The sequence below is a fragment of the Leguminivora glycinivorella genome, chromosome 14, assembly GCF_023078275.1.
Source record: "Leguminivora glycinivorella isolate SPB_JAAS2020 chromosome 14, LegGlyc_1.1, whole genome shotgun sequence".
NCBI classification, from domain to species: Eukaryota; Metazoa; Arthropoda; class Insecta; order Lepidoptera; family Tortricidae; genus Leguminivora; species Leguminivora glycinivorella.
Genome location: NC_062984.1, coordinates 13,944,872 through 13,959,163, shown reverse-complemented (window position 1 = coordinate 13,959,163; position 14,292 = coordinate 13,944,872). Strand labels below are relative to the sequence as shown.

The window sequence follows — 14,292 nt, the reverse complement described above, 5'->3', positions numbered from 1 at the left end:
TCGTTTCGCTCAGGATTCTATTTTCGAACCACGAGCTAGCGACCCATTCGCTAGCTCGTAGTTCAACCCTAGAATCCATTCGCTAGTTCGTGTTGCAATTCTACACTCGGTTAAAATACAACTTTGCTCCCTTGTATAACAAATAACTATTTTACAAGTCAATAAGCAATTGGAATTAGATAGAGAGAGCTTAGGTGTAGAGGTAGATAGAGATATTGCTTCGGGATTAAGGATTTAGGATTCCATTAGAGACTGCAACATTAAGAGCTCTGCTGCTTTCAAACTAATACAATTTGCTCAATAATTCTAAGTATAAATGCGACGGTCAACGAAAAACGAACGTCGATAGAAATAAATACATTCAAATACAAAATACAGTATAGAAAATACTGCGTGTATGCGTAAGTGCGTGTTTAGCGAATATACTATAGACTTGTGTTGACAACTGTAAAGTAGGGTTTTAAGGATGTGTGCACGACCCGACCCTATAAATGATAAATAAAAGTACGGAAATATTTTTTTTCAATATTCTATATTGTTTCCAAAGAAAATACACGAATAATAGCAAGTATTTGCCAGACGATAACAAAAAAATAAATCTATTTTCAGACTTCGAGCCCCAATGACTTACTCTTGAGACCGAGGCAATCAATCTCTGTCTTAATTGACTTCAATATAATTCGATTACCCTACTTGCCGCTGTGATTCGTAAACAATAAGATGTCAATATTTTAATTCGGACTTTTGTGAATTTGTCGCAGACACGTTTCTTAAGACAGATAATTAATATGTGAATAACATATACAAAGGCGTAAATTTTTCTCTGAAACCTCACTAAACTATGGTGAATATGCCAGTCTGCTATTATTGAAGTCCAGACATATACCCATATTAAACTCATGATAAAATCAGAAATTTTATACAGGCTTACTTTTCAAAGTTTATACAATACCTACTCGAGAAATTAGGACGGATCCCTAGCGGTTTTACGGCGTAAGCCGCATGGTGTAAGTTGAAAGCTTTTGGCAATGGGAGAGCTTGATCAATCATTAATGCTCAGAAATGTACATGTACATACACTTGTACAAAATTACGCAACGTAGAGTAACGCCGTGGCTTGCGTGGGCGACGGTCGCGCGATGGTCGCGCGACGGCGATGCCACGCATACGAAATCAAACCTTATCGATATGGAAGTATGAGACGCGACGGCGACGGTCGTGCGACCGTCGCCCACGCAAGACACGGCGTAAGTATTAGCCACGACTTTGTTAGCTTTGTAAAAGTCATAATTTGTGTAAAAGTCATAATATTATACATATAGTACCTAGTTAATTTTTGACATTTTAACCAGTTGGACTTTGGGCTGTCAAAATCACTGCCAACTGAGTTTGGTATGACTCTACCTCTATAAATACAAACGATATAGGTATAGAGGTAAATACAGTAGAAACTCACCTAATATCATCATCATCAGGATGATGATTCGGAGGCAGGTCGAGCCGGAGGTCGCCGAGCGCCCGCGCCGCGTGCCTCCTCCGCCTCTCGAACCACAGCCGCCGTTGTTCCCTCTCATTGTCCCTCTGTACGCCGAAGAACGTCTGCGTCTCCCTCTTGAGGTAGTCCCGCACCGCGACTGTGTGCACTCTTCGCAATCTGACGCCGTCCTCCTGCGCGGGCTGGGGCACGGGGTCGGGGGGCGGTGCGACGGGCGCGGGGGGCGCGGAAACCACGCGCGGGGGCGACGCGGGCGCGGGGAGGGGCGCCGACGCCGCCGGCGCCGGCGGCGACGCGCTCTGGCATGCCAGCTGGGGCGCCAGCAAGCCTGCGCTTGACCGCCTGAAACAAATGAATTATCGTTTACAAACATGTTCCGTTGATAATAACGATATTATAGTTCTGTTACGTAACAAGACAATTTGAATAGACACGGACGATAAACCAAAATGTTAACGACATAAGAATCATATCGGTTAGCAGCCGCACGGTGATTTTAACGTGTCCGCCTGTTCGCACTTGCGTATTACCTACAACAAGACACCTGCGCAAAAGATAGCTACAATGTAGTGCGAAAAGTCCAGTACGTCTTGTACTGAGACTGATTGAAATAGCATGACTCGTTGGTACATTTCCGTGAAAATACGAAGGAAAATCTTTTCGCACTACTGCTGTTTAACATAGCATCATTTTGGATTGAATTGGCATGTAAAACCTTTTTAGATTTATTAACAATTGCCCTATATTGAAATTTAAGGGCATTTTCAAAATTTGGGACCCAAAATTAGCGTAAGTCATTAGCAAAAAAAAAACATCGTTTATTCTCAAAATAAACCCTTTTTTAACAACATTAAATCTTCTGCCAAACTGCAGGACAGTTTGTTGGCAGAGGAAATTAACTGTCAGTTTTGTGACGATTATTAAGCATGAAACTTCATTAAAAATATTGTTTTAGTGTCAATTACATAAACTTTAAGCGATATACATTCAGAACGTGAAAAAGTTAATTTTTAGACAGATTTTATGCTTAATTGTCTTCACAAAACTGACAGAGAGTAAATTTTTGTTAACAACTTTCGCTAATTTTGGGTCTCAAATTCTGAAAATGACCTTAAGTACTGTGTACGTACACCATAAGCTACTCTTATAGTAGGCATATTTTCAAGAACTTATTATGCCCGTTTAAGAGGAATACATAATTAAATTACACATCTCCCTTATAAAAACTTGGACCAAGGTCTTCGACTTATTTTAGCTCCTACCCCTTCACAGTCCATCTCAAAAGTTTCAGTAAAGGGAACTTTATAAGCCTGGAATATTAAAAATAAATCTTAATTGAAATTATAATGACTTGACAGGGAGTAGCGGCTGAAACTCTCGGCAATTTCGACCTATAAGTGTATTAGGGGTAATTTTTTTTAGATATTTATAACCTACTTCTTATTATTAATAGTAAGTATACAGATTTTTTACACGCGCTACCAAATTAGAAGGACCTCCACTTTATGAGCAGTCGATCATTTCGATCTTAAATTGTTGTCAATAAATTTGACAGGACCGGGCCCTCAATTCAGCACTCGCGTGTCGAGCCCGTAGGCCTAGCACATGATGGCCGCGGGAGTATGTCGCCGCGAGATAGACTACCCGTCCTTATGTCATTAATACAGTTAGAGGAAGACGTGTCATCTATCTCGCGGCGACATACTCTCGCGGCCATCATGTGCTAGGCCTACTGGTAGTATACCTTAGCTACTTTGTACAAATAATTTGTAAAACATTCGTGCGTTTTAGTGGCCCAAATTAGCGTTCGTTGCGTGCGTTTCAGACAGAGCGGAAGTGTGATTATAAATGTAAACCAGTTCTACATACGTCACCATAAACTGAAGTAGGTTGTAAAGTATTAATCATAATTGAAATACATGAACGAACAGGGGCAGATAACTTTTAATAGTACGTCAGTGGCAAACAAACATACGGCCCGCTGGATGATAAGCAGTCACTATATGCTATGGACACCTACAACTTCAGAGGTATGAGTTTGTTGCCGATTCAAATACATTCGTTAAGCTCTGGTAACCTTACTCACTACAACACTATGAGGAAATATAAGTTAAAGAAACCATTAATACTAGTAATATTTTGATTGTAGGTGTCTACGATGGTCAAAGGGCGCAGTGAGAAAATGACCCCAATCCCAATACGGGCTCACGAATGGGAAAAAGACAAATATTGCCGTTTCCCCACTATCACAACTACACTACAGTACACTAATACAGGAGTGAAAAACGGCAAATCCCTCAAGACGCGCGCAACTGCATTCCTACTTCGTAAAAAAGGTACCTACAACGGTACATAAATGCTACACAGAACACAGAAGACGCATGTAGCATCTGAACCCAAAATTTCAAAAAATAATCATGAAATCAATTAATAAACTGATGAAATCCAAGTCACTACTGCATCGAGACATAATTAACGTCGATCGGAGCCGAGCCGAGGCACGAAATCCGTTCCGGAGTGAACGTCATCGTCAAATCGAACGGATTTATTCGGTATTTCCGGTTGCAATTCCACGGGCAATGAGCGAATGTCAATTGAAATCATTCGCAGCCGGCTCAGACATTAGAATTTGCATTTTGATGGTGAATGTTTGCTATTAGGCTTACCTAGAAAAGGCATATTTTGAATAAACGAATAGGTAAGTACACATTTTTCTCAAGTATTCTGGAACCTTGTCATTTTACTTTAATACATCATCATCATCCTCGTGCGCGTTATCCTGGCATTTGCCACGGTTCATGGGAGCCTGGGGTCTACTTTGACAAGTAACCTCATCAAGATTTGGCGTAGGCACTAATTTTTACGAAAGCAACTGACATCTGATCTTCTAAACTAGACCTTATTGGAATTAGTCCGGACCCTCACGATGTTTCCTTCACCGAAAAGCGACTGGCAAATATCAAATTTTACTTTAATACATTTATTTATTTATTATTTATTTGAAAACTTATTTCAATGACATTACAGACCATAAAATAATTAATTTGATGATTTCTGATTTGTCATAATCGACGGAATCAGGCGTTACTTTGTCTAAATCCAAGATAATCAAAATAAAAAAGATTACTTTTCTAATTCGCGAATAAATGAAAAAAGTATTTTTTGGTTCGATCAAGTACTAATTTTCTGTACACATTCCATTTTCTGTGACGATTGCGCAATTAAGTAACGTATTCTAAAAAGTCAAAAACGGTAGAGGCTCAGTCACAAGACCCTTGACTACACCAAAGAGGATCGAGTATTATAGAGAGTTACTGTCTAAGAAAAATGTGTAATCACAGTGCATAGACTGCCATCTCTTGACACGGGTTTAAAACTTTTGAACCTCAGTTTTGTTTTGATAATTTAGCCCATATTCTTAGCTTGATGTTTTAAAATGTCAAATATTAATATGGTACTGAGGTACGTTTTTTTCTTAGACTTTATCTGTCTATACGGAGTTATACTCGTATATGTCTTTGACTACACTTAACCAACATCTGATATTTAAAATATAGATTTAATTTGGCTGTCACCATTGACAATGACACAACATAACGGCTCAGGTATAATGCACGGCACAGGTGCGCGGCAATAATTTGCTCGTGACGGCACCGAGGCTCGAGGTGCTCCAGATATACAATATACAGGTAAACGCCTTTGATAAATATTCCTTATTATTGCGTCACGTGGGACTCCGACTGAGAGCCACAGACTCTGTTGCAGACTTCGCATCTTGTAATAGTTACTGAATTATTCGCTTATTATACTCGTAAGTGCCTTTGCCTGCACCCCTGCACCGATCAGAGTGGTTACCATAAAATACTAAAGCCGTTCAGTTTAGGCTGACAAAAGGGGACAACGCTATAGCAGTTACACGCCAGACACTCTGTCCCTTTCTCTCAACGTAAACTGAACGGCGTTGGTAGACAGTAGTTCATGGTAACCCACGTCTACCCACCAGTAGCACACGTCTATCAGAAAGTGTTACAGATCGCAAAGTGGGTCATCTTATCCTCTTTCGTGGGATTTTGATGTATTAGTCTGCGTTACCCTATAGCGTAGGGTAACCAGACCAAAAGCGGGTAGGCCGCCTAAAGCGGGTAGGTGCTTATACATCGTTGTATGAAACAGTATTGTAAATGTGTGCGTGTGCCGCACGAGCGCGGCCGCCGATGAGCTAATACGTCCCGGAAAATATCTGTGACATACATAGGTCATCTTGGCAACTTTTCTATGGAACCAACACACAATTTCGAAAAATGTATTTTTTCATAGTTAATGTAGGTAGATCGAAATCTAAGAAACATCCATTATTTTGCATCCATTATTTGACTTAACAAACACATAATATATAATCACGCCTGTATCCCATACAGGGGTAGGCAGAGCACATGAAATACTAAGTTTTAGTGCCACTCTTGGCAAAAAGGGGTTGAAAGAAATCCAAATTGTGACATTGCAGTGACAGGTTGCCAGCCTCTCGCCTACGCCACAATTTAACCCATATCCCACAGTCGACTTCTACGACACCCACGGGAAGAAAGGAGGTAGTGAAATTCTTAACCCGTCACCACACGGGATATTTGACTTCAATTAGTGCAAATTACTAAATAAACAACGTGTAAGCTGCACATAATATGCATTTCAAATCTAAAATGCATGTGATCTGTGACCAGCAGCCTTACCACGATCTTTTTAAAAACGATTCAAACGCAGAGCAGTTCAGTTTAGGTGCCTAAACTGAGCGTCTCAATTTGCTACCATGACCTCCAATGTTCAGAGTCGAAACTGAACCGCGTACAAGTGAATGAAAGACCGATATTGTCTCTGGTCCGCAACTGAATCGTTTTGACAAGAAAAGGATGACGCTATAGGAATCGTATAAATCTATCTCGTTTTCCCCTTGTGACGTTTGATCGTTCGAAAACCAGGAACGATTACTAATTTTTAATTTTATTTTATTCTTAAAACTGGAAAAAGAAACATTTAAATTATTTAAATGTAAAATTCACAATAATTACAATGATTTTGTGTAAAATATCGTGTCTTTTTGAACAAAACTATAAATAAATGATAAATATATATATAATGACAGTTCGTTAAAGCTTATGTTTAGAACATCGCGCCCTTGACTAGTAGGTAATTAATAATAAAGTTTTTATTTATGTATTTGAAGTGCTGTGCTCGGCTATAGAACTCGCTAGGCTTGTGCCGTTTCGTTCGTTGATCGGAGCGCTCCGATCTCGTTCAATCGCTCCCATGAACTAGTTCGCTCTTTTAGGTCTTTTGCTCATTTAGTTCAGCCAGACCAGCGACCACTGCGGTCGGAAAGATCAGAGCGAATGGGACCGAATAGTGTCAAAATTATACAAATAGTCCACAGATAGTAACATTCCGGGCCGAAAGGTTGTAAGTAACCGAAGTTTAATATGAAAACTTGACTTTTTTTGTTGCTCTGCTAAGTAGCTCTCGCTCTCGGTCGGCGCAGTCACACACTCGTTCTCGATCCAAACCGCTCGCGCTCGCCGATCCTATACTGAACTAAATAAGCAAAGACCGATTCTCAGACCACGGAAAGATTCAGTTCATTTCGGTCATTGATGGGATTTTATTCCTAACAGTTCATAGTTCGTGAACGACACAAGCCTAGAACTCGCAGTGTTTGGATGATATTTTAACAAATACGTAAGTCATTAGTATTTGTAGGTAGCTCACTCGTGTCTAAATTTAATGTATATCGCTAAGTTATGCTAGACCTAGTTGATTCCTTAGCCATCCTAGGCATAGTTTGTCGCAAGTGTTAACATGACTCCTTGCATATCGACTAAAAAAGGATCAGACTTTTTCTCGCTCTTTTTGATTTGCGTTTTTGCGAAAGTTGCGAGATCATAGGGCACTCTAAAAATGTAAAAACGTGTAGTTAGTTGGAATAGTTGGTCCGTAAATATTACTAAACAAAATCATAAAACTTTATATTTTATTATCGAATCGGTAAGGATCGAAAAACCAAAATAATAAATTAATCAGGTGATGAAACTAGCTTTAGTTATATTTTCCATCTCCTACTCCTTATAAAAAACACAAAACTATTTAGTATCGCTAGTGTTGCAACAAAGCGATTCAGAATAATGCGGTAAGTGAGTAACTTTTTATGAATCGCTAAATTTGACATTCCTGCGATTCAGTTTAGGCTCAAGTGGCATGTCATGGTACGAAATACACTTGAGATGAGTGAATGAAACGGCTGGGACGCTTATCGCTCGCTCGGTCGAAATTTGATCGCAATAACAACGTCGTGGTAGGAAATAGCGACGCAGTTCAGTTTAGGTCCTAAACTGAATCGCGTTAAGAGATCATGGTAAGGCCCCAGATCACAGGTGTGTACACTGTACACACGTGAGCATATCATATATTTAGATTTTCATACATTAAGTAGATACCCATATAACATAACGCTAACGTTGTGGTTAATAACTAATAAGTACCTAATATTAACAGGAACAAACAATAGAAGAATTAATTTGTTTTGTTTAAATATTGAATTTACTTGGACAATGAAATGTAATATTTTAGTAGATGAGATACAATAAAGTTAATGAAGTACAGGTAGGTACATAATGTTATCTTAAAATAAAATTAAACAAAATAAATCTAACAAGAGAAGATTTTAATTAGTTAACGTACGTAAAATATATTTTTCTCAAACATGCAATGAAATATTGTCTTTACGTTCCTTAAAATGGGCTGGGAAGTATCGCTTTTTGGGCGCAACAACTCGAGAGGACTGTAAAGGGATTTCATATTATTTTTTAGGCCTAGGCCTGCAAAGTAACTTTTTTTTATAAAATATTGTCCTTTAGAGCATTTTTTTTTTATTTCATTGTATGTTTGAGAAAAGCACTATACATGCCTCGGCGTGAAAACGGATTCCCGGCCTTGTATCCCTATCCGGCCTCGCTCGCACGCTCGCTCGGCCGTATATACCCACTTGGCCGGAAATCCTCATTTTCCCGGCCTCTGATGTAATGTACTATTACAGATCGCATATTTAATTGTCCACGATAATCGCTATACCTAACACTTAAACAATAGTTATTTGTTTTACAAAGGGACAAAGTTATCAAGTCTACTATCCTGCTTAGGACATCAAGTTAAAATTTGGATGAACTTATTTTGCGAGTGCAAAAGTAAATTCATACCAATTTTCTGGATAAAATGCAACTTTCTCATCAGTTTATAAAGAAACAGAAGGGACTAGGGTGGTGAAAATAATATATATTAAGTTAAATTATGGATAGGTACTTATAATATTGATCAGCAAAAATCATATTTAGTCAATACGGATAAGTGTGCCATAAGGAGAAGTGTGTCTGATCTTCACATTTGACATATTTACGAGTAAACCAATTATCAGTGTGTATTGAGAGTTCATACGTTTACAACTAATCGTAGGTAAGTAGCATGTAGCAAAAGTATGAATCACAATGAGTAAAACGGTCAAATGTCATCACATTTGACCGTTTTACTTCACCAGACACACTTCTCCTTATGACACACTTACCCGTATTGACCTTACACTAAAGTTAATTTAACTGTCACACGTTTTACTTAAAATATGCGTTTGCAAAGTCAACACAAGCAAGCAAAACAAGTGCAATGTACGACTTCAGGGTTCAGGGGATACAATATTCGTAAAAATAGTTGTATAGTGTGAAATATATATATATTTTTCATATATTTTTTTCACCCGTGTGGTGACGGGTTAAGAATTACACCACCCCCTTTCTTCCCGTGGGTGTCGTAGAAGGCGACTGTACGATATGGGTTAAATTGTGGCGTAGGCGAGAGGCTGGCAACCTGTCACTGCAATGTCACAATTCCGTTTTCTGTCAACCCCTTATTTGCCAAGAGTGACACTGAAACTTGAGTAGTTTCATGTGCTCTGCCTACCCCTTCATGGGATACAGGCGTGATTGTATGTATGTATGTATGTATATATTTTTAAAATAAATGATAACATGTTATTAAACAAAGACAGCTACCGGTATATACAATTAAAAATAAATAAAAATGTAAACTCTAATGTATCATAAAAATAAAATTAAATATTATCATTACATCCATATCCATCCATACTAATATTATAAATGCGAAAGTAACTCTGTCTGTCTGTCTGTCTGTCTGTCTGTCTGTCTGTCTGTCTGTCTGTCTGTTACGCTTTCCCGCTTAAACCACGCAACCGATTTTGATGAAATTTGGAACAGACAATCTTTAGACCCTGAGACAGAACATAGGCTACTTTTTATTTCGAAAAAAAGGGATGAAGGGGTTGAAAAAGAGGTTGAAAGTTTGTATGGGATTTCTTAATTTTAAATGATAAAACCATGAAACTTTATATTTTAGCACTTGATAAGAAATCATTAAACATATATTTAAAGTCACATACAGGTCGAACGCGATTAATTAACATTATTTTTACCTTTAAAATAAACATGGTGGGAAATAAACATTAACTAAAAGCGGGTAGATTATATTTATTTGTCTACCCCGAACATTTATATAAATTAATATCGGGTAGTTTGGTGTTGCTTACATCTCCGGTGACATTTTGCTGGGACGTCAGTCTTCCGCGACCACGGCCAGTGCAACCTGGCCGAAACGTTGGGAAAAAAGGTAAAAATAATGTTAATTAATCGCGTTCGACCTGTATGTGACTTTAAATATGTGTACAAAGCGCGAGAACTTAAAGTGTTATATCATTAAACATCTTGATAAGGGATAGGGATAGGGATAGGGATAGGGATAGGGATAGGGATAGCGATAGGGATAGCGATAGGGAAAGCGATAGGGATAGCGATAGGGATAGCGATAGGGATAGCGATAGCGATAGCGATAGCGATAGCGATAGCGATAGCGATAGCGATAGCGATAGCGATAGCGATAGCGTTAGCGATACGGATACGGATACGGATAATATGGGTATCGTTAGAGGGATACGGATAATCGGTCGGCGGTCTCTTACAATCAATGTGCTCTAAGACGATCGTTGTTTGCTTGCTTGAAGATTACGTTTGCGATAAGTATAAGCAAAATGTAAAAAATTGTAAGGGATAATAGAAAAAAGTACTTTTTACCCACCGATCATAGTGTCGAAATACGGGCTATGTGGGATGTTTATAAAGGTTTCCCCAGCGTATATAGAATTACCTACGCTGTGGTCGATGTGTAATATTTCTACAATCATTGCAAGCAAAAGTATTATGTGCAATCGAAATAATCGCAGATAAATATACCTACAGAGAAACCTACGGTCCCTACGGATCCAAATGAAAATCTTAATGAATACTTTTATTACGCGGGCGAAGCCGCGGGTAAAAGCTAGTAAATACATAAAGATCGGAAAAACAAATTGAAAAGACTGTGTTTTTACGCGTATTGATTTTATCTATCGAGTGAAATCCTTCACGTAACAACGTTGTGATCGTGAAGCGTTTGTTTCTTTTAAATAGCTTTCTGTTTCAAACAATGATAGTCCTAACAAATACGACTAACACAAATAAGCCTATCTACGGACCGTAGTTCGTAACTGTTATATTTAAATACAATAGAAAGATACGAATGTCGAATACATAGTATAACCAAGGACGATATATACTGGGACTGACAAATCCTGTACAAAAAAAGTGTTACCCCTGAAATGTGTAGGGGCTTTTTCAGAATTTGGGACCCCTCTAATTAGGGAAAGTTGTTAACAAAAATTAACTCGCTGTCAGTTTTGTGACGACAATTTAAGCATGAATTTTTAATAAAAATATTGTTTTTGTGTTAATTACATAAACTTTAAGCGATAATCTACATTCAGAATGTAAAAAAAACTAAATTTTTAGACAGATTTTTTGCTTAATTTGTCGTCACAAAACTAACAGCGAGTTAATTTTTGTTAACAACTTTTGCTAATTGAGGGGACCCCAAATTCTGAAAATTTAGGAATAAAACTAGATGGCGCTGTTTCGCAGCACGGAACTGGAATTTCCCCCAAATATTTTTGCGTGTTTTTAATTTATTAAAAGAACAAATGACATATTTCTGTATTTTAATATCATGATATCACGTCAATACACATTTTGAAAAAAAGAAATTTGTAGGCATCATTAGTGTAGTTATGACAGTATTTAATAGGTGGCGCTAAAAAATTGAGGTACGATTCTTTTTATGAAGATTGTCCGACCTATATAAAAAACATCCTTGGTACAACAAAGATATTGGCACATTAGTAAAGTGAACGTGTTTTGGAACGTGCCCACAGCGGGTGTATGTTGTTGTGTACGAATAAAACGTGATAGATCTTCGCAACACGTGTAAGATATTGGCTCGTGATAAAATATTCAATGACCAGCCGGACAAAAGTGAATAATATGAATAGGACCAGGTAAAATGTGGGTATGTGCCTGTGTGGTGACGGGTTAAGAATTTCACCACCCCCTTTCTTCCCGTGGGTGTCGTAGAAGGCGACTATGGGATATGGGTTAAATTGTGGCGTAGGCGAGAGGCTGGCAACCTGTCACTGCAATGTCACAGTTTCGTTTTCTTTTAACCCCTTATTTGCTAAGAGTGGCCCTGAAGCTTTAGTAGTTTCATGTGCTCTGCCTACCCCTTTATGGGATACAGGCGTGATTGTATGTATGTATGTATGTATGTATGTACTTTATAAAAGAGACTATTTCCAGGGAATAAAATTAATTCTCTCATACATACCTACATAATAACTTATAACAATTTAAGCCAAAGTATTCCCAAAAGCAGCAACGTATTCTAGTAGGCAGAGCACATGAAATTGCTCTTAGCAACACAGACCGAAATTGTAATTCATAATTGTATCACAGTGAAAGATTGGTAGCCCATGGCCCACATCACAATTGAACCCAAGTCCCAGAGTCGACTTCTAATGGTGCTCCCACACTGGGCTGTTATAAATCCATACTTCCATACTTTAATATTATAAATGGGAAAGTGAGTGTGTCTGTTTGTTTGTCCGTCTTTCACTGCAAAACGGAGTGGCGAATTGATGTGATTTTTTAAGTGGTGATAGTTAAAGGGATGGAGAGTGACATAGGCTACTTTTTGTCTCTTTCTAACGCGAGCGAAGCCGCGGGAAATGCTAGTGTTATATAACCGTGTGTGACAGGGACAGCGCTCCATCGAACTGTCCCTCTGACGTCATGTTATATAACATTTATTCCCAGTGTGGGAGCACCACAAGTACAACACCCACGGGAGAAAAGGGGGTGATGGAATTCTTAACCCGTGACCATACGGGACGGGACCGGAGGGGGATTAATCGCATAATGCGCTTATAACCGGGACATATTCACGAAAATTATCACAGAATTTCACAGCTTAAGTTAAACCGTAAAACAGCTTTAAGACTATTATTGGGAACGGGACGAGTGAATAACGACTAGAGCATTTAAAAGAGCATTAGCCTAACAAGAACATTCTCGACTCTCGTGAAGTTTGCTCTAATCTCGGTAATATTTGCTTCTCGCCTCCGATTTATACGAGCCAACTCTTAGGAATTCTAAGCAGTGTTTGTTTCAAAATTAGGTTATCTCCCATCTACTTTATGAAAGAAATCTCGCTGTTAACTTTTACGGGGATTATTTTTAATAATAATAAATAAATAAATATTATAGGACATTCTTACACAGATTGACTGAGTCCCACGGTAAGCTCAAGAAGGCTTGTGTTATGGGTACTCAGACAACGATATATATAATATACAAAAACTTATATACATAGAAAACATCCATGACTCAGGAACAAATATCTGTGCTCATCACACAAATAAATGCCCTTACCGGGATTCGAACTAAATTTTCAAAATATTTCAATTCAGCTATATACAGGTCAGAGGTCACTTGGCTAGAAATAACATTTTAAGGGCTGTAATACTTTTACTACCGAGTTTTAACTCCGTAAGTGCCGTAAAAGTATAAAACTGTGTCTATGTAAGAGCATTACAATCATAAAGCAAATGACGCAGTCGGATCTACGTCACCCGGGAGCAACAACTTCAAAGTCCTAAGTCCATTAGCAGCAAAGTCATAAATGAGCGGGGCTTGTGAAGAAACTTTTAAAATGAGAGTTAAATATAAAATAAATAAAAAGAGTAAGTAAGAGTAATAAATAAGCGGTCTCGGCGCCGAATATATTTTTATTCCATTCGGCGTCGAGACCCTTGGTCCGTGGGGCCCTGGCGCTCTGAGTCTCTTCAAGGACTTATCGAAGAGACTAAGAGACGCCACCGGCGACCGAAGAGCTGGCAGCTTCCTCGCTCAGCGTATTAGCTTGACAATCCAGCGAGGAAATGCTGCCAGCGTCTTCGGTACTATGCCACAGGGGCCGTTTTTAGATTTACTTTAGTTTAATTTTAGATTTATTTAGTTTAATTTAATTTTAATTTTTATTTTATTATAATATAATTGTCATGTGATGTAAGTTTTAATAAAAAGAGGAGTTTATTTGCTTAAAGTAAAAGCCAACATCAATGTACAGAATTTTTTGGGCGATACCAAGAAGGACGATATATATCGCTGACAATCTCATACAAAAAGTGTACCCCTGAAATGTATGAGCCTTTTAGGGATAAAACTAGATGGCGTTATTTTCAAGCCTGGAAATCATATTTTCGCCAAATATTTTTGCATGTTTTAATTTATTATAAGAACAAATGACACATTTCTTTATTTTAATAT

General features: G+C 38.3%; 1 protein-coding gene across 2 annotated transcripts in view; it reads right to left on the bottom strand.

The window, feature by feature from the left end:
* LOC125233106 (inactive rhomboid protein 1) overlaps positions 1-14,292 on the bottom strand; it is a 243,103-nt gene that overhangs the window by 61,327 nt on the left and 167,484 nt on the right. For both annotated transcript variants that reach the window (XM_048138968.1, XM_048138969.1), the window contains exon 2: positions 1,457-1,837. In XM_048138968.1, coding sequence (XP_047994925.1) covers positions 1,457-1,837 — 381 coding nt within the window. The remainder of the gene's footprint in view (positions 1-1,456; positions 1,838-14,292) is intronic.